At 33.3% G+C, this 25,560-nt stretch overlaps 1 protein-coding gene across 1 annotated transcript in view; it reads left to right on the top strand.

Annotated features, from left to right (window-relative positions):
- The window catches only part of LOC113499824 (neuropeptides capa receptor-like), a 50,256-nt gene that overhangs the window by 10,449 nt on the left and 14,247 nt on the right, over nt 1-25,560 (top strand). The window contains exons 3-5 of the mRNA XM_026880368.1: nt 1,080-1,279; nt 18,882-19,023; nt 23,260-23,363. Coding sequence (XP_026736169.1) covers nt 1,080-1,279; nt 18,882-19,023; nt 23,260-23,363 — 446 coding nt within the window. The remainder of the gene's footprint in view (nt 1-1,079; nt 1,280-18,881; nt 19,024-23,259; nt 23,364-25,560) is intronic.

Genomic DNA, 25,560 nt, shown 5'->3' with positions numbered 1-25,560 from the left:
TCTGTACCAATAAAAAACAATAGACTGTATGTCAGGCCATAATTTCAAAACAGATTGTGCGATGCAAATATTCTATCAGTTGATTGTAATTTGTCAGGACTTAGCGTGAAACATAAATAGACAATTGGTTTTGCGAAGTGAAGCCGCGATATAAGCTAGAGTTAGGAAACTAGTGGTATACAATATTAAAATACCAAAGTATTACTCAGATCTAGATACAAGAGAACAGGGTCGATGAAATTTGACGACCCTTTCAAAGAATTCCGTGGTAGAAAGAAAGGAATTGGAGTGGATTAATTATTGAAATGTGAGCGAAAGGTTGTAGGGAACATTTTAATTAAATATCTAATAAATGGAAATTGACACTGACTTGGTAAAATATATTTCGTATAGTTCAGGGAACCTTCCGCTGCCTCAAAAATTAATTTATTTTATTGCGGTTGTTCAAGAGGGATACTTCTCTTCTCCCCGTAGAGTCACTGAAAATAATAGAAGATTCTAAGTCTAATATAATGACCAGTGGCCGTAATAGCGTTGCATTCCTTCTTTCTTTAAATAAAGATGAGGTAAATAAGTAAGACTTTTTAAACCAAATTAGAATATTTTATCTTTTATATGAAAACCTTTAAATTATCCGATAGGCTAGTAAAAAGAACGAAAAACGTAAAAAGTAGTCGATTGAATGGCGCTGACGTCATGTTATTAACAATCTGACCACAATGACAACAAATTATCCAATTAGTTATCGTAGTTGAGGTTTTTCAAATTTCTGACAATTCAATTAAATAATTCGTCCAATCGAACGCCAATTATGATGACTAGTTCCACAACAGGCGAAAGAACGTTTTCATATACACCTTTTCGCCTTCCGGGCGTCTAACTACCTCATAAAGATTTTAATACTGCTGCGTCATGAAAGCAACTTCCCGCGCTACTTGGCTTAGAGCTACATCTCTCGTCCTCACCTGTCTCTCACAGTTACATAGTTATACTTTAAAAAGAGTCTTTGATAAGACCTCCAGGGTCTTATCAAAACCATTATGCACCAAGTAGGTTACTCAAATAAACCTTTGTTTCAGGGCCACCTACGTATCAGTGCTGACTATATCCGCGTTCTCGTTGGAGAGATACCTGGCTATATGTCACCCTCTTCACTTGTACACGATGGCTGGCCTCACCAGGGCATCCCGGATCATTCTGATACTCTGGATCATCTCCATCGTCTGCGCTACGCCGTTTGCTGTTTACTCCGATATAAGCTACAGGGACTATCCACCAAGTAAGTGATTTATATTTTTCTTTACAGTCTTTTATAGGACTGATGTCATAAAATAAATAACTGAATAGGAAATATGAAATATCTAGACGGAAATTAAAAACAAAGTAATATTGTATGATCTATCAATGGCTACTGTGTATTTACACATGGATAGTTCGTTAAAATTCTTGAACAAATCTTAGTTCCATGGTCCAGAGATTTAAGTTTTTGGAGATCAAAAACTTGAGCTTTTTTTGGTATGTCTGAGGAATTCTGAAAACAGTCTTCGCCTCCAGTGAGGTAGTGGATAGTGTAGTGACAATGACCCCCGTGTTTGGTCCAGCACGTAGCAGTGCATTGCAGTTGAAGGAACAACTGATTTTTCCTTCCTTATTTATTGTGAAAATTCAGCGACGAATGTAGGTCTGTGGTATTTTCATTAAACATTTTAAGCATTAAATAACGTTAATACTACCACAAGATACAATAATATGCTCGTAAAAAAGTTGTTTGTCACAAACTCCGTCGCGGTAGGAGATTTAGGTAGTGACATAATATCCAGACAGTACTTAAATCTAGATATCGTAACCATCATGATTATCTACTATTTAGGTTTGGGTCGTTAAAACTCTTGATATGACTCTACAGCTGACACACTTCTTCTTTACTGTTCCTAAATAGAATTAGGCCTGGTTTTCTTACCATATAAAAGCAAGTCTATAATCTTAGGCCTCATGTTTATTTATTATTTGATATTGTTTTAAGGGTTTTATACTCAAGTTTCTGTCCGTATGTCACCAGCCTGTACCTGGCGTGATAGCCTAAATAGTTGAAGTTTTCACTGTATAAAGAAAATAAACCTTGAGGTACTTGACCTGGTCTACTTGAATGGTCCTAAATCTGATAGGTGGCATATTAATTTTTGCAATTTTGGCAAACTTCAGTCAGGCAATGCTCGCACTGTTTTGACTGCTTTCACACAAAGGTTTGATTTACGAGGTTGAGCTTAAGAGTCATCTCATGATTATGGACTCCGATTTGGTCAAAACTATTGGATAATCCCGATAAGTACGCTGACGTTCTCAAAAAAGTTTTTTTTTAATTTTAGACTATAGTCTTTCTCGATTTTAAATAAAGAGACATTCAAATTTAACATCTATCCAGAGATTTAAGAACCTGCCCATTCAAATGAAAGTTTATATTCGATTAAAATGAACTAACTTCTACAATTGCAGTCAACTAAGGTACCTCGCAAAGTTAGAATTTAGAAATCAAAAGATTCATTTTATAAATGATCGGTTATCTCAAATTATGTGACTATTTTATCAGAAACTACAAGTTTCATTTTTAACCTAAAAACTAAAAATCATGAATGTAAACTCCATCTTGTATCCGCGAGTGGTCGTTGACATTTGCTAAATCTATTTAGAAGGATTGCAATCACGCCGGTTCACTGACGCAGGTTCTAAGTTCTCGATAGAAAGCCAGATCTTAGATCAAATTAAATTAAGTCTAGACATTGCTATGCGTCTAGTACCAAGCGCGAATTTTACGATGACATTTATGACTTTTAAAGTTCACGGTATACCAAGCATATTAATAGGCGAATAAAACTCATTAACGCTGTTTTTTTGAACAGATGACGTGAATTGGTTTTCCATTTTTGTAATTTATGAAAGTTCTTTGTCCTTTGACACCTGGCATTTGTATATTACAATGTCGCAGGTGACGTTGAAAAGGAACGTTTATCATTATCGCCAAGACAAACTGCTAATTCAAAGAAACAGGGAAAATGTTAAATCTTCTTTTCGAGACATTTTTTTTACATTTCCTAAAAGTAAAGGGAATTCACCTCAGCATTTTATCGAACTTTTATATCAAATTCATGATTTTATTGCCCTAAGGTAGCCACAAAATTGCCGATAATGTTTTTATTTTACCCAAATCCATACCGACTCCGTTGGCTCCGGATTCTAACGAACTTCACTCCCTGGAGAGTCTCTCTGCTTAGCTTTTTGTGGCAGAAATTGGGATTTATCTTTAAAACTGACTTCCAAAGAATAATAAAGGTTTTTCTTAATAGCCCATGAACTAAAATTTAGTCTTCTGAAGTGTTAAGGAGATTGTAGATTCCTTGCTTGTTTGAAGAAAAAATCCAGTCTTACTTGGACAGGTTCTTTATTCCAGTAGGAATGCATTAAGATGTATTTTTAATACTTATTGTAAAGCTTGTTTGTTTTGACCACGGCAGGGTATGTCTTGGATTAGCTATGTCTTAATGTTACTAAAGAAAAATAATTCTAGACCATTTACAGGTCTAAAATCATTTTATAAATTCCGTATCTTGTCTAAATCCTTAAAAGACTCTTTGTGTTTTTTTCGTATTGTCCTGTTGAAGGACTGAATTTTTTGTTCGCTTTACTAAAATATTAGGATTAAATATTAGTCCAAAAGCTTCGTTAATTTTATGTGCCTATTTTCGCCTCATTAAACAATTTCTGTTCATTACTTCGACAATCGCCTATTATAAAGGCGTTACGAAATACGAACATCTACTCGTAAATTATCTTGTTTAACTTTTGAACTATTTATTTTTGGAATAGTTTACGTCTCAGTCTCTTTGAGTAATTGTATTACCGCATTTTCTTAGATATCCATATAATTAGAATAGTAAAAAATATTGTAAAAAGCAGTATAGTAGTATATAGAGTAGTAGGAATATAAAAAAAGGGAAAAATTAAATGTATCATATCGAAGCACAGGCTATATGTAAGATATGAAATAATTTGAATCTCTCTTTATAAGCAGTCACAAGCAATATATATATAATAACCTTGTCCTGTGTAATTTGTCTTATTGGAATCGATCTTAAAATTTATTTTAATATCTTGTCAACCGTTCTTATTGTAAACAATTGAAAAACATTACATATTGAACAAATATTTACATTTGCTATTCTAGTTATTTATTTAAACATTAGTATTGCTTAATACTTCCATTACAAGTAATATGATTTTATTTGTAGTAGCTATACCTATTAAATAGGATTTCTGCTTGATTATACCTGTTTCTATGAGATGAATCATAGAAGCCAAACAAAAATTTATAACAAAAGAATATTAGGTACCTTCAAATACAAATAATACATATATGTATTGTGTTTGACAGTACCTAATATTCTGCTTTATTTATTCTTGAAAAAGTATCATGTTAACGATTTACTTTGAATAGATTAGCTTTTGCAAGGGCCTGAAATAACGAAATAGTTTAAGATCATAGTTTTTCTTACATCGTATAGGTACCTTTCCCAACAAAGGAAAAGTCGGAGGAAAATGTCTATTTATGCTAGAACTAAAATGTCTATACTCTAGACAAAAAGTTTCATTAAAATTGGATCAGGATTGCCTCTTAGTTAGGAGGTTCGTGTATTCTCGCCATTTACACTAATTCAATCATAATTTCAAGAATGCAAGGACAGTACACAAATTCTTACTGTTTAGTTCAATATCGACGTCTGCAAATATCTTCCATTTAATCGAATATTTATTATAGACACGTTTTCACGCTATGAAACAATGACGATTAATGTTTACGATGTTCGTTCAATATGCATCGTCGCTGAGTGATATAGCAATGAGATTCACTCGTAAACAATGAAATCGGATGAGTACAGAAATAACTCTAGAATTTTCCATCATGCATATTCGCATGTGCGAGCAATTGACAAAATAATAACTGTCTTTTGTGTACTTCAAGGTTTATTTTAAATTTTTTATTAGGTGGTAATATTTCGGTTTGTCACTATTGTATGTTTATATACGCTATCAGCCCATGATTGTGCAAATTCAGATTTAGAGACAACTATGTATGTTTATTAGCTTTTCTATATTGGTATTCTATTCAGCAAGATTGTAGTAGATTTCTGTTGGCAAAGCAATTTTATTTCATAGACTTCTTATAAAATTTCGTTGTGTAAACATATTGGTATTGACCGCATTAACTCAACTTATTTACGGTAGGTACATAGGCTATTGCATTCGATAATAAGTACCTAGCTTCATGTAAAAATAGTTGTACGTCTGGGCTGACCGGGTAGCCGAGTGGTTAAGATTACTCCACCAAACCCACTGTGCGCGACGTGTCTCTAGTTCGATCCCTGCTTGTACTGACTCTTGGTGTCTTTGTGCATGTGAATTGAATGTTTCTGAAACCCCCGCGACACACGACACTTACACTCATTTATTAAAAAGAATAGCTATGTAAATGTTTCCTTTGTCCCACTGATGGGCATAGAGGTTCCCAAGTCGTAACATAAAACCTTAACACATGTCGCCTCGACCCAGTCCTTGCGGTAATCCTATCATTTCTTCCTAGGTTGTCCTTGGAACGGCGACGCCGTCTGTAGATTTTTATTACTAAGAGATACGTGGAGACTTTCAACAGATTGTCAAAAGGATTTGTAGTTAGCGCCGAAACTGAAGCGTCCGGAACTAAAATCTAAAATTAAACTGCGATAAAATCCGTAAAAGTATTTTTATTTCTAAGTCTAACATTCCCGTAAAACTAAGAAGCCACTTTAAAAAAATGATCATTTTTGTCTTCAAACTTAATTATTAAAAAATCCAGCTAAGCAAACAAACTCATAAAAATATTTAAATTAAAATGTCCATCAAAATAATCCCGTAATCCCGAGTGGATCTACTAAAACGTCAGAAAAGTATTCGGGAACATTATTTTAACAGCAATTGATGTAATACCCGCAAAATTAATGGTAACCGGAGTTTTAATTACGTTCGTTTGTACGATTGCTTTTGAGTTGCAATCAAAAGGGATTTGAAATGTAGGACTGTATCATTATACTTCCTACTAATATTTTAAAAGCGAAATTTTGTACGAGTACCTATGTTTGTTCCTCTTTCACGCAAAAACCACTGAACGGATTTAAACGAAACTTGGTACACAGATAGATCAGAACCAAGGTTAACATAAAGGTTAGATTTTATCCCGATTTTATGTTCCTGTGAGATCATTTTTGATTTGTAGAGGGCGGGTCCGTGGGCAACAGTTAGTAAACGTAAAAATGAATTTTTGGTTGCATATTAGAATCATCGTTCTATGGTTTTTTTGACTTGTAGCGTATAGTAATACATATCATAAAATAAAGGAATGTTTCTTTCATGTAAACGACTTCTTTGTTTTCTCTGTATTATAAAAGATTCAAATTTTCGGTTGCACACTCAAATCTACTCACTACATCAGTTCATTTGTATCAAACACTCTTAGCGAAAAGTAATAGAATTTGACAAAATAGGGGAATCTTTCGGAATCGCGCCGCGGGTACTCTCGAAAACACGCCACTGCAATACATAAACAATAACGTAAAATAGGCGTTATATACATGTGTGCGTAAAAGACGCAGAATTTCATTTCGTCTATCACAAGCTAAAGGACAGAGACACGTAACATAGTATTAAAAACAAAACGAATGTATTAACTTTTGTTAGATAGTGAAATGGGTTACGACAAGTATCCTGACTAGACAATACATAATTTGAAGGATTCGGTTGGCGTTACCGCTTAGAAACTGTAATTTATCTTCGTCAATGGTCGGAGTGTGTCTTATATTATTTAAGTTCAGGAAAGGTGACAAAGCACTTCGTTGAAGAGGTCCCTTTCCCATGCACACACAACCATTGACCTAAATATTCCTTTGAATTCTTTAGTCATCAAAAACAAATGAAAGATACGTGTTGACAAAAACAAATCGTTCATACATTTGTGAAACTGTGTCAGACCTTTCGAGTCAAAACTAAGTGAATATCCGCTAAAATAGCGAAGTTTGTTGTTGATATTCATTTTCTGTGCTGAATATAAATCAGACTTGTATCGCGACATTATTTATAAATTCAAAAACATGGGTTGTACGGGTACATGTCATATATTTGATTCAAATTTGATTTCGTGAAATATGAAAATATCTTAATTAGAAGCTCTCTCAAATATATGCTATTAAGTTAATGCGTAGGGACCTTAATACGGCTTATTAATAAAAAGATTACCAATTATAAATAGGTAGTCACATTGTTAAACGCGATATAAAAACTAAACATAAACACTAAACAAAAACAACAACACCAACTAGTAAAAAGTCTAAAAGAACGCAAAAAATATTTTCAAATACGTGAAATTAAGGGCATTTCTTCACAAAGTCGGAAAGTAAACCTCCTCATTTCTTCATTGAATATTTTATATTAAACCTTCAAGATTCAAGACTGGCGTTTAAAAATATGGCGTCAGACTCATAAGCACGTACACAATTTACTAGAGCCTTGGGAACCTAACTCCACTTCCAAGAAGGTTTGTGTTTCAACTCCGTTAACGTCTTGAGTATTATTTAATTTTAAAGTTCAGAAGGACAATGGAGAGATGATTTTATTTATATTTCGTTTTGTTATAACTGTTATGATAATGTTCTTTGCTTTGTTCTAAATTCACGGCAGTTTCGGAAGAGAATTTCATTTTAATTGCTATTGCTTACCTGAGTTTTCTATTCTTTCTGATAAAGAGGCGCGTTGATTTTGACTGCCTAATTGAATAAATATAGCTATTTAAAGGTGCTAAATATCAGGTATTTACGAATGTTTTATTATTGGTACAGTTTTTTGGCATAATTGTCGTCGCTGTATGATTTAATTCAGTAGTAAATGTAGTAAGCCTCAACTTGTCTCATACAATCGTGTAATAAGACGTACCTACACCTTAAAAGTAAGAAACAAACTATTAAGAACAGAAATCAATAGTCATATTTTTATATACTATAAAAAAACATTTCATAAAAGAAAAGATACAAGATTCATATTACACAACGTCACACGCTATCGTTACGAGCATTTTGTAAGGCATCTTACTTTTTGTTTTCGTGATTGTCGGGATCAAGGTTGTAATCAAGATATAATCGGGAATACACGAGATAAACCTTGATCGTACTTTTGCGTGAAAAATTTAACAAAAATACAAGATGAAGGGCACGTACAGTGTCGTACAAACTCAATTAAAGTAGAACCAGATTAGGTTATGAATGCAATTTCAGGCGTATGGGAATAAAGGAGTTTTTAAAAGTCTAGTGTAAAAAAAAGAACACATATTATAATCATCAGTTAATACCAGATTTGTATGTAAAAAACAAAATTTCTTGAGAATTGAGTTGTCTTACAGGAGTTTATATCACTATTAAATAATGTAACGGTTTACTCACGCGTATTTATCGGGGTAGCCCGACTAGTTTCGGCCCTACCGGAGTCCTTAATCATGAGCAGACGCGGCGGGATCGCGAGAACTATTCGGGCTACCCCGATAAATACGCGTGAGTAAACCGTTACATCATTTAATAATGAATCAGTCTCACGATAGTTATTATAAATAAATTATATCACTGTTTAATATATGTTACCCATTTAAAATATGAGAAGCTCTTAGCTACACTATAAGTTGATCGACCACAGGTTGAGCTTCACCAGATACGGTCGGTCCGTGGATGGGTGATCATCTATGTCGCAACCAGTTCCTCCATGTCTCGAAAGGCTTGTTAAATTGTGGGTCCCGGCTTTTATATACACATCGCCCAGTTAGCTCTGTTTAGTCTGACTAGTGAGTCTGATACCTGTACCTGCAGTTACCTTTAACTGGCTTGAGGAGCACCACCAACATAGCTGGGAAAAGGCTAGGATAACGATAGTACCTATCAAATATATTCCCAGACTCCGCCAAGACACGTACAGTCTACAAAATAAATGTTCGCGATACTGCTGAAGCGTGCGAGCAATTCAATCGACAATTCCTTATGCCCTCACCGCAGCTGCAAGAGCTTAGCATAGACACGGACGTTTTACAAATGACAGCTACGAATAGGAAGCGATCTGTTCACGTCTGCAAATATTCATATGCTTACATTCAATATGTAAGCAGCTGTTCTAAAAATACATTTGTTCTTGAATGTAAGACTGCTGGTCAGAATTTATTTAAAAAGAAATTAAGGAAAACTGAATATGATTTCTTCCATTTGTAAATGTATTTTGTATGTATTTTTATTAAACCTATTTAGATTCCTTCTCCAGATTGTTTTGTTTAGAGCCATTTCTTACCAATCCATATAAAGAGATCAGTGTCATTTATTCTATCCCAACCGTCCATTTGGTATATTCTTTGAATAGCTATGGATGTCCTATCCAAACTTTTTGTTTGAGCGTGACAGCTATTTGTACTTACAAAACTAACAGCTGTTTATGTTTACAATTCATGTTTTATTATAAGTAAGTTTATTAGTTGATCGGCCGCACAGATTGTAAAACCCAAGCGACAGTCGTAGTGCGAGTGTCGTTTTTTTAAGGTGATTTGGTTACCAATAGTTAAGGCTCTGTTTAGTTAGGGACCATATGGTATTGTGTGAGTGAAAAAAACAGACTTATTATTTCTTTTTTTATATGTGAAACTGTAATTAATAAATAATTGGAAACAGAAGAACTACCTCTGTTTGTTAAAAGCGAAAAAAAATATATATATAAAATAGACTAAATATAAACCCTGCACGTTAAATTTGCAATTCTAGCCTTCTAAGTCTCCGTAAACATTTTAAGTCACGGTTTCTCCTAAGCTACGGAAAAGGAATAAAAACCATTGCCAATATTTTGTGTACGAAATGGATACTGCGATCGTGAATTCCTTAGAATTAACTCGGGTGTCGAGGAAAATTAGCTTTGCCTCGTACTAGCCAATTTATTTAATTAATTTATGTAACAAGTTCAACTTTTCTAATTTTATCGCTTCTAATAAAAAATACCATACAAATACGCAATCAAAAGAGGTGCTTACGTATAAGACATTTTCTAATTATAACACAAACTAGCTGTTGCCCGCGACTTCGTCCGCGTGGTTAGAAGATATAAGTTAGGAATTTTTGAACGAAAGCCCTCGGATTCGTCGCTCCTATTAGTCGCAGCGTGATGGTATATAGCCTAAAACCTTCCTCGATGAAGATATTCAACACAAAAATATTTTTTCAATTTGAACCAGTAGTTTCTGAGATTAGCGCGTTCAAACAAACAAACAAACAAACTCTTCAGCTTTATATAAGTATAATTAGTATAGATTATAAAAAAAAATATGGATCGTATTCACCATAACTTCAGTACCTCATACCGCGTTTTTCTTCGTAAGACAATGCTAGCCAGATAGACGAACCTGCAAAGGGAAGATTACTAACACTTGTTATAGCCTGTTAACAAACAAATACAGAGAAAGTAATGGCAACATTAGAGAAAAAATTAACTTCGCCTTTGAAAACAAACAAAACAAGTAAACATAGCCACACTTATCATTTCCCACCATATTGCATTTCCCGAAAATTGCCGAGATTTTATTACGCCCAAGGATTATAGCTATTATTTATCAGTGACCCTCCTAGTAACCTACTTTTTCGTATATTTTTTAACAAGGCGAGTGATGTGCAAGCATCGTTATGTTTATTCTGTACTCCCTTTTGTTTTATCTAAGAATCAGACACTTATAATTAATTGGAGAGCTTCTAGATAGATCTGAATTTTCATCACTATTAATTGACCTTTATTATTATTCAAGCAGCGTTCCTTATGGTCTAAAACTCTTTTGTATAGCTATAAACAAAAACATTTCGTCCATTTTATTTTAGTATAGCAATTATATTGAATAGGCGGGAGAAAAATCGGCATTCAATTCCTCTGTTCAGTGTAATGTTACTTTGTATTTATTTTACGTATTTCACTTTAGTTAGAGAATTGAAATACAGACTTGTATAAACATGTGTATAATACATCGTTTATCGTTAGTCCGTAATTATTAACTGTGCAAATATTAATATAACGTAATTATTATACCAATTTCATAAAACGGGAGCTCGTTTTGGAAATATTGGAACATACAAATCTGAACGATTAATTAGTTTTTTTTATTGATATTTGCGTATAATTCCTGATAGGGATAGCTACAAATTACGTTTTAGGTCACAAAGCCAAAAGGTAAAAATGGAAACCTATTACTAGTCGTCGCTATAGCAAAAAGTACAGATCGAGGTTAAGCAACGCTTGTTGTGGTTACAAAATGGGTGATTAATGAATCTCTGTCACGACAATCAAACGACTCATATCTTCAGTCGCGAAATCTACTCACACTTGACCAGTTGTTTAAGCTCTTCTAATAAATTCTAGCTGGACAAAAAAAATAGTTTTTGTTCTTAGAGCAAAATAATAAACCAGTTCATCAATTGTTTATGCGATCCCGTTGTTGTTGTGACTACTATAGTTTATGACTGAAGTAGCGACTTAAATGTCTCGTTAAAATTTAATAGTCTTTACTCCTCTTAAGTGAAAATTGCTTTGTTTCTTAGCGAGGTCTTACAGCTTTAAAACTAGATTATACAATGTTCAGAGCTTCAAGTAAACTTTGTGACAACATTATTCATGAAAGCCAAAATAAAAAATAAACGTTTCTGGCCTTAAATGTCTGAAATTCGCAATTCGATATCGCGTATTTAGATTCTGATAGATTGTTGATCTGTCAAATATAATAATTCTTTTTCATGTATTTGCTAGATCCGATTTCTTGACGAAATATATAAATATTTTTGACGTGTCTGTAAAAATATCTATGTAAATATTTGTCAAGCCTGTGAAACAACCTATATTTTTGTGAGATATTTATAGGCAAAAAATATTCTAGATTAAAATTAGCAAGTTAGGAGAAAAAATACTTTGAAAATTGATGTATTTATTTAGCAAGAATATTAAAATATCGACGTAATATAGGTATAACTAGTTCCATAATATTTGTGTTTAATTAACTTCTTCACATGTGTAAACTTTTGCAATAGATAGCATAAATTAATTAACTTTTTTTAATACTTTACCGGCTAAAACCCCACCCATGTTGCTTCCCTTGCCCATTGTGTACCGAGGCCGCGGTTACCGTTATATTTATATATATTTATATAATGATATTGATATTACTGAAGTAACTTTATTGCGTTATCTAGCATATGGTATATGACTACTGTGAATTCCGCCAACAAAAGTCAAATGTATCTAGTAAAATAATTTATAACGTACCATTTAGTCATGATAGAGTATCGTGTCGACTTGTGGTACTCTCTCGTTGACGTTCAAGTGCCGAATCCCTGCCAAAAGTTTCAACGAGATTAGATTCGTGTGTGTGATAAACAATATTGGAAACCATTTACTTAGATAAGATTGAAAATTCCCGACATTTTTGGCAAGAGAAAATCTCGCGGGAATCTGCTGTAATGAAATCTGGGAGTCTTGAGAATGAAACAGTAAAGTTCGTACACAAACCGATTTGTTATTATGATTTTATCTAAATGCAAGAAAGATGAAACTACAAGTATGAATTATTATAACTACATGATGTATAACGTTGCAATGCTGAATATGGATTTAAATCAAATTGGTGCAGGTTTGATCCCAAACAAATCAAACCTGCACCACTGACAAACGTTAGACGACAAATTTGTGAAGAAACCGGGGATCCAAATATTGGAATCTAATATCGCCAATTCGCTGTGATCAAGACCTTGACGTATGAAAAAGGCACGTATAGACAAAAAGTCATTTTCGTTAGTTAAAAACATCTTAACCAAGTACTTATGTAGTTAATTTGTAACTTCTGACAAATGGATTTGCATGAATAAACTTAAGTTTGAAGTCGACTAACTAATTTGCATAACCGCCAGCTTAGAATAGTAAGAAAATTATAATTATGTTACAACAAACAAACATTAATTAATACGGCTGTATTAATTAAGGTTTGTTTGTTCTTAACCTAATTTAAATAGAAGTAAATCTTTTTGTAAAGCCTTGATTTGTAATTGTATTTTATTTTTCTTTTTACTTTATATAACTTTCAGGGTTGCATGCAAAAATAATACATGACATGATTTGATTTTTTTTTCAGATTTTATTTTATTACAATAGAAACAGTTGCTAAAAAACAATTTATTACAACAAAACATAGTTACGAATAAACATTACAAAAGGCGTTTTTTTATAGATAAGTGCGGAACCATTAATGCCTGAGTCCTATTCGTACTTGTCTGGTTTTGTAAATGACATAATTACGGAGCTTAAGCCGTCTTAATTCGTGTTGCTTCATTAATCTGTTTATCTTTTTCTTTTGGCGACCATTCCTTGGTCTTAACGAATTTTGTACTTGGCAACGTAATTAAAAATACCTTATTCTTTTGTTACCTCAACTCAAAATTTTGTAAGGGTTTTCCATTCTTTGAATTAAGCTTGTTGTTTGCAAACTTTTTTGCATCGATTTTTCTAATTAAGGTTAGAGTCGAGCGCGATTGCTGAAAGTATTCAAAAATTCAAAGTGTTTTTTTAAACGAATTTAAAATACAAAAACTTTCCATTAGGCTGGAATTTAGTTTTATGCATGTACCTACAATGAAACTAATAAGAAATATTTTATCTAATTTACGTAATTCCCTGAATGTTGATTAAGTTTGGGCCCCATTGGTTTAATTTTATAAGTATTATTGCTAATTTTAGAAACGTTTATTTGTTTAAATTAACCAGATATTAGAACAAGAGGCCGGTGTAAAATTATTGAGATTCACTCAATACTATAAAAATAACAGCAATTTGAAGTCGAAAATAAGCCCCAAAAAATATAGTAACATATCATGTGACAAATCAACCAGAAAGACTTAAAGACCTCAGTCATTACTTAATCAGATAATCCTTAGATTAAATTAATAAACTGAATGACAATTGAATGAATTTTATTTCAGGTCTGATATTTTTTCTTGAAATAATGTTTTTAATTAAAAGTAAAGAAACCCTTCCTGTATGTCTATCTATATTGTATAATAATAGTCATAAAACCCACAGAAATGCCTCCCTTCAATCCGCTCTAACTTAATCTGATTGTTGAGTACATGTAGGTTTTCTTTCTTATATTAAACAACCTAGTTTACCGTCTTAAATGCCTTTACAAATAAGAAGTTATTTAATAAACTCCTAGCTCTGAGCACCAAACAGTGGAACGTAAACATTTATTTATTAAGCCAATTTCTAAATCCCTTTCCTCTTCGTATAAATTCCACTCCTTATTTTTTGTTGCGGTCAAGCATTCCTTGTTCTTTTACCAACAAATAGTTTATAATAGGTGTGGACGTGGACGTGTTTGTAATTTAGAACAAATGTTTAGAATGTGGAAAAGTGTACGTAAAGGAGGTTTTAATACCTTATTTTTCCTTATGGTTACTTTGCTGATAGTTTAAGCAATATCTTGTAGTTGTCGTTTTGTGTCTTGAAAAATTATAAAATTGTATTATAGAATGATACAAAAATACCATTGGACGGTTTGACATACGCAGAATGGCGAACGCTGACATTTACTTTTGCGTTAAAATTGTATGTTTGTATTAAGGTGCGTTTCTACAAACACGGGGCTGGACGAACAAAAGCGCCCCGTAAAATGGCCAATCACAGTTTTCGAAGTCTTTTTACAAAGTTTCCACTGATGCGGAACAGACATTGATAGGCCAATTTCCGTTCCAACTCGTTTCTCTTCGCCTAGCTTTGCACCTGTGAAAACGTACCTTTAACTCTGCTCGTGTAACTAAATGCATACAAACCTGACGACTTTATTTGCTAAGAGGGGCGCACTGTTTGACTACCGATCGTAAAGCTTGGATAACATCCCTTGACGACCTTTCAATACATTTATAGTCAAGGTGTTGTGGTGGCCTTGTGATGCTAGAAATGAATGTGGAATGTACGGGGTTGCAGGTTCCAAGGAAAGCTACTAATGTTAGAAACATGAACATTTAAAAATTATTCTAGTGATTGATATATGTACGGTGACAGACTGCATTTATTTTACTTATTATGGTCACCAATAATTGAAAACATTTTTTTTTGTTGAACATAGTTGGGACAAGCCGACCTTAACATAGAAAAAGGCTAGGCCGATGATGATGATGAAATCCAGGAAACGCCAACTGTTACGCAGTTACAAACCTGGCGATCAATGCTTAATTCTTTATAATGAAAGAGGTAGTTTACAGTCAACTTAATGTTTGTTTACGTTTTATTACGGGATTCTGTGACCTAATTATGTGTGGCCTTGAGTTTATGATCTGCAGCTGCGGCCATATTATAGCCTTAATAATGCCTGGGTTTTACGATTCTGTATAAATTGAAGAAACAAATAACATATGGGAAAATAAATTACGAGCAACAACATAAAACATCCTAGTTCTGTTTAACGCTGTGTTTCGTTTAGTATTTTGTGTGAAAAAAATAAAATAAATTTATTGTATAAATCGTGTGCAGTTGGGGAGGCCTATGTCCAGCTGTGGAGGAATATGGGCTGATGACGATGATGATAAATTAAAAGCTTCGTCGTCAGAATTAACTCCATATTAATAATGAACTATTCCGTCACACATGATTTTTGCGTAAGTTTACGTTGACGCTGCTCACGATTGATAAAATGATAAATGCTCCCCGTTTTCGCAAAATTTCTCATTGCTGCTTTCCTCTTGTTGAAGTCCTTTAAAAATATTTTCCTCTTTATTACAGTATAGAAGTATAGATAGTATGAAAACAATGTCCTCGCATAACTTAGTACTGTAAGTACTGTTATAGCAGTACACTCAACTTTTTGATGTGTCTTCCCACATATAAAAGTTTTTCACTCAGCATATAAAAGTCAGGTTGAGTTTTCAAATGATGTCTATGCGGATAAAGTTGTACTTACAACTAGTTTTCAAATGTACCAGATTGCTATTTGAAATATACCTATCTACTTACTACATATTTATTTAATACTTATTTATTAAGAGATCAACCGAAGTAGGTACTTAATCATGACATATTCTTGAGTTCGACTGCACTGACTTATTTAATATTCTTGGTATAAAATTTTGAATAGCTTTGGAACATATAAAAAAAAGTCTGTTGTCTATAATTTTTATTCTTATTTTCCCTCTGCCAAATTTGGAATGGGGTTAAAAAGTCTCGCAAGACTGAATATTAACGGGTATATCAGACGTGATGAAAATACAATCACATTTATTTTTGTTTGGCCACGCAAATACTCCTACTAAATTAAAGAATGTTATATCCTGTCACGTGTTTATGAAAGTGGTATTACAAAATTTTTCGTCCTACGACATATTATACCTACTTATGTAACATTGAAAAAAACAAGACTAAAATTGATTAAACTCAAACAATCTTTCAAAACGAAATAAGCAATAAAAGATATGTCCCGGACTTTCCTATAGCGAGGAAAAATATATTAAATGAGAAAATATCAACGTAATACATATTCATGCATATAAAATCATATTCCCACTTTGAAGGAAGGTTAGTCAACATATTTACCCGGATTGGAAATCATTAAATAACTTCTCCCGCTTTGCATTTAGCAGAAAGGGGCGCCCGACTTTTACTGAGAAAAATCCACCCATGTTCCGTCTTTTGCCCTTTGTGTACCGTGGCCGCAGTAACCGTTTCGGACGATCCCGCCGGCGGACAGGCATCGGCCCTAATGGGCCCCACTGAGCCTTCAAAGTAATATCTCACGGCTAATTTAAACCCTTTTGAATACAACCTTTTCACTGGTTTTCGGAAATTATTGCTCTATACATTGTAATAGATGAACAGGTTTTGGAAAAGGTAGATTAAGCTTCGTGAAAACATTTCAGAGTAGAGCTCATCCATCAAAAAGAATTGGAGGAAATAGCTTGTTAGTATTTATTTGTGATAATTTATTTCTTGAGAATGATTTACCATTATAATCATAAAGTAAGTTGTGGTGTGGCATTTGTAAAGTCTATTGAATTATGGAGATATCTGAGAGATATTCCGATATCTGTCCGTTAGATTTTCTGTCTATCCTATCCTTCCGTCATGGTCACCAGACTGTGTCTTATGAACCGTGATCCTATATTTTTCGTAGCTGCGTAGATTTAAGCATTTATACCAACTAATTAAAATTACGTTACGGTCGATACAATTAGAATGGACGACCAATTTTTACAAATTTGTTTTTCTTTATCCTGCTTTTGTGTTTAATATCGCGAGTCCGACTTGCTCTCGACCAGTTTTTTATTTGCGAAACATATAATACCTTGAAAGTTCTACAAACAATGCCATCCAAACCCATTCTTTGATCCTTTTAATGGATTTTGTAGTTTATCTTTTGGATATCCGGTACTTTGAGCTACCACTTCGAGTTGTTGAAACGAATAGTTTCAGTATCAACAAGTAGGGTAAAGTTGAGCCAACTTATAATAGGAAACGAGAAAACAATAAAAGGGTATGCCGGCTGTTTGAAACAATGAAACTAATATCATAACATTTCTGGTTCTGTTATCAAAAGATAAACTGGTTATTTGTTCAGAACTATGACGCTTTTGTTCGTGTCTGATTCCTTTTTGTTAATAGGGATGACCCTTCGGTAGTAAAAAAACTATTTTGGCCGTCAGATAGATACTTAAAAAATTTTGCTTAGATCTCAACAATGAAAACTGTCGAGTTTCTGATGCTACGACTAAACAAAATTCATACATAGGTGACGTCATGCGTAAGCTCTAATCAACTTAATCCATTGACATTTGCGGAACAAGAGATAAAATACTTTTCCAATAGAATTCATAAAACAACATGATGTGTATTGAAAAAAAAAGTAGTCATCCATTTTACCGTTTCCTCATGTTAAATTCCACGCTGTTCAGACTCATAAAAAATAAAATACTTTTTTTCCACTTAATCACTAGCTGCTCAATTCTGCCTATATGTTATTTTTTATGTATTTAGATATACCGATTACGATGAGATTTACGTTCTGATTTGGTTTTTTATTCGATGCGGAATAGCATTCATAATTATTTATTTAATAACGGTTTACTCATGCCTACGTATTTATCGGGAAAGCCTGATTAGTTTCGGACCCAATCGGATCGCGAGTCAGTATAACTGTAATTTGGACCCATAAAAAGAAATGTGACGAATATTTGATTAATTGATATTTTTTATATAATCTGTATTTGCCTAACCATTTCCAAGTTAGTTTCAATATAGTTACACGGTTCGACGTCATTATTGACACCTTGTTAGCCAGACAGTTGGCGTTTATGTTCGTACGAAGTTTATGCTTGGATATAATTCAGGTAGGTAAAAGCCGACCCGACACGCTCGGACATAACTTCCTAAAAGTTTGTGTGTGACTTTAGATACGTGACTCAAAAAATGGACTCAAACATCATCATTCAGTCCTACACTTTCTTACGTAAAAACGTGCTCCGACTACAAATGAGCAACACTGAGGTCAATACACCTAAGTATTTAATTATTCTCCCTAATCTTCATTAAAAGTACTTCCGTTGTTAATAAAGTTTATTTGGAGACTAACTTCTACAAATCACAGGTCTACCAACAGATGTTACCAAGCACCTTTTCTAGCACTTGTACTCATATTGGAACTCTTTGAAATCATTATACGCACGTTAATGTTTAAACTTCGGCTATTAATTCTGCATTATCGTCTTTTGTTTCAGATTCTGGCAACATGTCGTTGGATTCGGCGTTCTGTGCACTAATGGCTCCCTCACCCCTTTTGGAGCTAAGCAGTATTTTCTTCTTCTTCGTCCCGGCTGTTCTTATCCTCTGCCTTTATGCGAGGATGGGATACCATATAAGGTATACACTGTTAGTATTCCATTTATTTATTTTTTACAAGTAGACATAGCACAGAACTAAATTGTTACGCTTATAAGTTCCAAAGTATTTTATTTCATGTAGGTGTTATCATTATAGTATTCGGGAGACCAAGCAATCATCTTCAATTTATTCCAGGATAAATAAACAAGGATCTCAATTTACGTTGATATTGTGTAAATATCAGAAATATATTCGCTGATAATTCATTCCGACCTTCGAGAATCTTTCCAAGTAATCCGTAATACATTTGAGATGTCTACAGATATTATTTCTTATATTTTCTGACGCGTTTTATATTACGTGCTATTAAGGGCCCTGTTTCGTAATCGCCATTGTTAACACGTGTTGGACAATGAATTTTCGTACTTGTAATTTGTCAGTGTCGCGATCTCTAACGAGATTTTCGTATTGTCATCACCGCAGCATATTTTGATCAATCTTTGTTTAACTAAATTAAAGGGCACAGGAAAATGGGACTTAAGACCATTATGTAAGGTCCTATTATACAGACGATATTAAATCTGACTAATCTTCTTCTGTACAATATTTTGTGCCTATAGCTGTCCTAAATTTTAATGAAATATAAGATAATGTTCATGAATATTCATATCGATATCATTCAAAGGATTTTGACACTTAAATGATCCTTTAGACAGAAATCAACTTAGCATAGTTTACTTAAAATGTAATATTATTTAAACCAAAAAATAAACAACCGACTTTAAATAAAAACTACTTGAAATTTTTGGAAACAAAGGAAACAGAATTTCACGTATTATATAACCAAATCGGTTCATCTAATCCGAGGTTCTGAGGTAATAAAATTAAAAAATTGAGAACCCCTCCTTTTTGAAGTTTCCTGAATAACAGGCCAAACTTTTACTAATGCTTTATCAGGTCTGTGGTAAAGTTACACCTACTGGCTAACTGAATGATTTTATTTATTTATATAGGTTTACCAACAGCTTCTGTGTACAGTAATGCTTATGTATATTGATAATTATGTCTAAGACTTACACAGTCGCCAATTACTGGTTAACCAGCATTAACGTTAAAAAAATGCTCTAATGTATAGAAATGACATTTAATATTGTTTAGCCACGGGACTTTTCTGTTATTTTCATATATTCGAGCGTTAACTACAAAATATCACCTAGCTAAAGGAGCAGTACAAAAAACAAGTACCTATCAGAAAACTTGAAAATATAAACTAGTAGGTAACTAATCTCCAATAGTTTCACAACCACCGCCAATATTAAACTTAACAAAATTTCACAACAAAAAACCTTAAGTTATGACATAAATAAAGTTCCCGTGATTAATAGATTCACGTTGTACATGTTTCGGTTTCGTGATCCACGAGCTTACAGCTTCCTGGAATTCGCTCGTAACTGCTGAGTCAGCCTCTTACTCCATTATAGGAGTTCCGTTCTTTACTCACGTTATGTAAGATGGAAGCTAATGTTACCTGACGTCTTTATATAGCGGGAACATCGGAAACTTGAAAGATTTCCCTCTGTATTTACGTTTAGATTCGATTATTTTTTCTTGGACTTTGACAGACCAGACAACCTGTAAAAGTATTGTAGATGCGGGAGAAAGAAATGCAATATTAAAATTTTAAAGTGACTTATTCAGGTGACAGATTATAGAAGAATTTCTGTCATCTTAAAATGGCTTGTCGGCTGGTTGTGATGGCCCGTCGTTATTTAATATTTTTAAATTACAATATGTTCGTAAACCATTCTAGAAACTACATAGTATCTTAAGTTACCAATTTTCTGCAAGTATTTACTAAGATTCAAATGCTTATATAATTCGATTTGATCCAATAAACCCGCGTTCAATACTAAGAACTTGACGTTAACAGGAAACCGACTTAAACTTTGATATTTTTCTTCACCTGCAAGGTTTTCCAATCGATTACCGTCCATTTATAACTATAAAATTCTATTACGTGATTTGAATTAGCGATGATTTGAAAAACTTTCCAGTATTAAATTCGATTTCTCTTGACAACATTTATTTTTATATAGAATAGAATATTCTTTAGCACATAACTACAGAATTGAAAAGGAAAAGTATTTACAGAACCTAATTATTAAATAACTTCCTTATAAAATATGTTTGTATATGCTATTCATATACCTAGAATGTTATTAAGTTTGTGTCATGGCCGTGCTAACTTCAAAAGTTAAACAGAAGCTTTTAAAGGGCCTAAGTGAAAGCGTATGTCTTGGTGACCAGTGGGATTATCTCCAGAACTATTATGAATTCATAAGCGTAAATGAGACAAATTATACCCCTGACATTCGGGGTATAATATGGTCTGTAATCTAACAGGAAAATTCTCACAGGAGTGCCTGTACTGTTTCAAAGTAGTACTTTAGCAACAGCTGTATCTAAAGTTAAAATTTCACTTATTTTAATTCTTTATGATATACAAAAACGCATTAACAAGTAACATTTTTGAAGCAAAATTTCCATACATGGGCAAACTTAATTTGCGTACGTGAAAGCAAGAAGACAAGATGTTTAAATCTCATTGCTTTAATGATTCACTGAAAACACAACTCAAGCAAAGCAACTTTGCCTTAATCCTTCCATACTACAATATTGTAAAGACAAGAACAACGAACGTTGAAATCACAAACATCTTGTTAAACTTTAACGTAGCCAAAACCTAAGTCACTAACATTCTAGCTTGGATAAAATACTTTCTACAAAGAAAACAAATACGAGAACGTTAAAAATTTACAAAATATGTCGTACATTCTCGTCCTCCGTTTACAAAAATAACTTGGTAGTAACGTGAAATATTAAAATGATGTTTCAAGCAAATTCATTTCTTCTTTGAAACTCCGTACTGGCCCCTACCACCAGCTCTTAAGAAACGACTGTTGCATTTGTAATAAAAGCCTCTTAAAGAACGACTATATTCGTAATATAATATATCACAGCTTTCACACGACGCTATCTAGTCTCAAATAAGGAAAAGCGTGTATTATGAATACTAGGCAACTAATAAACATACGAATATATCTCTAAATACATACATGATACCTATATATGTAGATCAATTACACCCAGACAAAACAACATTTGCACAAACATTTGTCGAGGGTGGAAATCGAAACCACGACCTCCGGTATAGCGGTCAGGGTCCCTAGCTACTAGACCAATAGGCTAGCTTTTAAGTGAGTAAGCGAAACGCCGATCTATGCCGTGTAGTATGCCATCTTGCTCCCACAATCCCACAACTATAACAGGCATCATACTTTAAGAAGTACTGGAAGATCCCTTGAAATATCAATGAAAGCACACTTAGAGATCCATTGAGTCGGTTCAATAAAGCCTTATTGAATACGCGACACAACTTTAAATATTCTTCGAACATTTTCTGATGCAGGAGAGGCAGTGGATCAAAATATATCAAAAGCTTTAATTTAAATACTACGTACCTCCCAAATTCTATTTTTAAGGTAATTTAAATGTGTTTATTAATGTAATTTAAACAGTGATACCTTCAATAAATTAAATTAAATTAGGTACCTGCAAAACACTTCGTGAATCTTATGAAAGTCGTTTATCATTATTAATTTTCAGCACCAATTTGGAGGTTACTTATTAAGAAAAACTTCAGCACCTAAAGACCGGTGTCTAGACTAATTTTGTTGGAATAATCCTAGGTTTACCTGGGTTGCCTATAAATATTACTTAATTGGTAAATAGTGGACGCATTATTATTTTCTTTTGGATTTTCTAATTGGTTTCACCAAACAGCATTTCAGTGACATGGGTCGAAAAAGCTTTAAAAGTTGACCGGCCATTTGTTTGATACATTCCCCTAAAGTCAGGCAGAAAAGATAATAATTTCCGGTTAAGCGAGTCTGACTCGCAACACTACGAGTTTCACACAACTTGGACAAAAAAAAGTACAAAAAAACTATAAATTTATTCCCGTGCTAACCTTGATTTTTATTTTAGTATTTTGGCAAGAAAAATACATCTTTAGCAGAAAGAAATTTTGAAAAAATCTGCACAGTTCATGATATTTGGTGACACTCGGACGGACAAATGGTTGCGCTTTAGTAATATGGTTCCATTCTTACCCTTCGGTTACGTTGAGATCCCTAAAAACTGTACACACACTTCTTTTATTACTACCACGTAACACGTATAAAGAGTATTAATCTTCATTACTTCTGCTTACAGATCTACGCGTGTCACCGAAAAGACCAAGATTGGCTTACTTAATGGCCATGTTCACGGGGAGACACGACAGGCGAAATCCAGGAAGGCTATTATCAGGATGCTAGGTAAGGTGGCAAGCATAATGATCCTACTTCTTACTACTCAATATTATTAACGGGAAAGTTTGTATTTTTTTTTATGTATAAATGCTTGTTCCTCATAAACACTGAACGGATTTAGATGAAACTTGGTACACAGATAGTTTCACATAGTCTGTAACCGGATGGTTTTTATCAAAATTTTATGTTTTCGTGGGATCATTTTGGATTTGTATCGGTCGTGCGGGTAGCAGCTAGTCTAATAATAATACATGCCTATATACGTCTTTCCGTATTGTTAAGATGTCATTCTTATGGAGGAGAACTGGCGATCGAATCTGCACCTCGTGCATAGCAATCAGCAGCAAGGTTACCACAACACTACTACATTTCCATAATATTAATCCTATATTTCAAAGGAACCCTGATAAACTAAGCCCGAGTCTCAAGTAGAAAACTACTTGAACATTAACATGCTAATCTCGAGGAAACCATCTTTAATATTCTGTTTTACGAAGTTTGTACACAAAGTAAGGATATATCACGATCTCTAAGTATACTAAAAAAGTTAAAGCTAGCCTTTATGTGAACGACCTTCAAAGAGTAAAAAGCTCAGCGAAGTCCATATATTGTTTAGGGGCTGTTAACCTTTTGAATGTAATGGGAGATAAAAAGGTCAGGATGACAAATCTTTGGTTGCTCCCCTTGTGACATTTTCAGAAAACTTCAAAGGAACTCTTTTTACGTATTTTAATATTTCATTAACAATTAACACCTGGACAGGTCAAAGCCCTAATGCATTCTTAAGTTTAAATGTAATTAGCGAATATTTAATTTTCACAGTGAGATCAAAATCACAATTTATTATTATTAAAGTCAGTAAGATAAGCATGAAACGCAATGCTTACACATTTGCTAGCTCATTATGATACATAAATAAAACCATTTAGATCTTATAAATATTTAGAGACCATTACTAAACAAAGCTTTCTTTCGGAATTGAAGCCAGCTTTGCAAATAAAGCGTTGATTTTGTTTTCTTTTTGACATATCGTATACTTTCGGGACTGATTTCGAAACCAATTTTGCATAATGTCTTTAACTTGTGTTGGCGTTTGCAATGCATACAATACCTATCCGTTTTTATTTGCTTTGAGACTCACATTGTTTGTAAAATAAAATAAATAGCTAAACCTTCGTTATATGTATGTAAAAACTTTAGTGTTAATTATTAATTAAAACAGCGAGCGAACTTTGTCGTTAATAAAATATTCCAGGCAAAAACGTTTGTGGCGCAAGGACACGAGTGAAAAAGTTATTTAATATTCATGATTATGATGGAAAAGTTAGTTTCCTGCTGCTTATTTTTATCAAATAAAATAAATATGACCTCTCGTGTAGAGAAAGGCTAGTTGGCATTGATCACACTGCTTGCACTCTGAGTTTTTCTCAAGATGTTTTCGTTCGCGGCTGTTCAATAGTCGTGAAAAAGTACATCAACTTTGAAAAAGTTAAGTTCAAACCTGCATCCACGTGCTAATACCGTTTATAAAACCATTTTTAAGAGCAAGGTCACCATGACGATCTCATTTTTCACAGCATCAATATTTACTTTATTTTACCCTATTAATTTCATTGCTGTGATTCTATGGTGAAAAATAAAAATATATCATATTTTATTCTACGTACCGCAATAATCAAAGTTTTCTAATTTTATCACACCGGAAAATTGTTCAAACACTTGAATTAATTTGTAAGTATTATGTTTTGCTCTGAAAGTTCTGCCTTCGCTTTTATTGTATTAGCAATGGAATAACATTTAAAGAAAAGTTTAAGTCATTTTATAAGGAAATACATGTAGGAAGCTTTCTTGGAATCCGATGAAAGGTACAATAAACTCACGATACTTTATTGTCAAGAACATTTTTATAGATGAAAATCCAGCTTTTATCGACTCAATTACCAACAAAGGTTTTTTTATGACTATCTGGAGTGTTTGTCATTAATTTCGTCCCACGATTTTGATGAAAGAAAAAAAGAAGTTCGTTGCAACTAAAAATAAATTTAAAAAGTGTCTGTAAAGTTATTCGAATAACATTTTTATTGGGTGCACGCAAAATAATTGGATCGTTATGATGCTTTGAAAAGATCTATATAGAGATAGAACGAATAAATCGGTTCTTTAGAAAACCTTTGTGTGAAAACATGCGCGTGAAATCTGATTA

This window comes from Trichoplusia ni, chromosome 13 (genome assembly GCF_003590095.1).
Source record: "Trichoplusia ni isolate ovarian cell line Hi5 chromosome 13, tn1, whole genome shotgun sequence".
NCBI classification, from domain to species: Eukaryota; Metazoa; Arthropoda; class Insecta; order Lepidoptera; family Noctuidae; genus Trichoplusia; species Trichoplusia ni.
The sequence above is the reverse complement of the archived record's forward strand: the minus strand, read 5'-3'. Positions and strand labels throughout refer to the sequence as shown.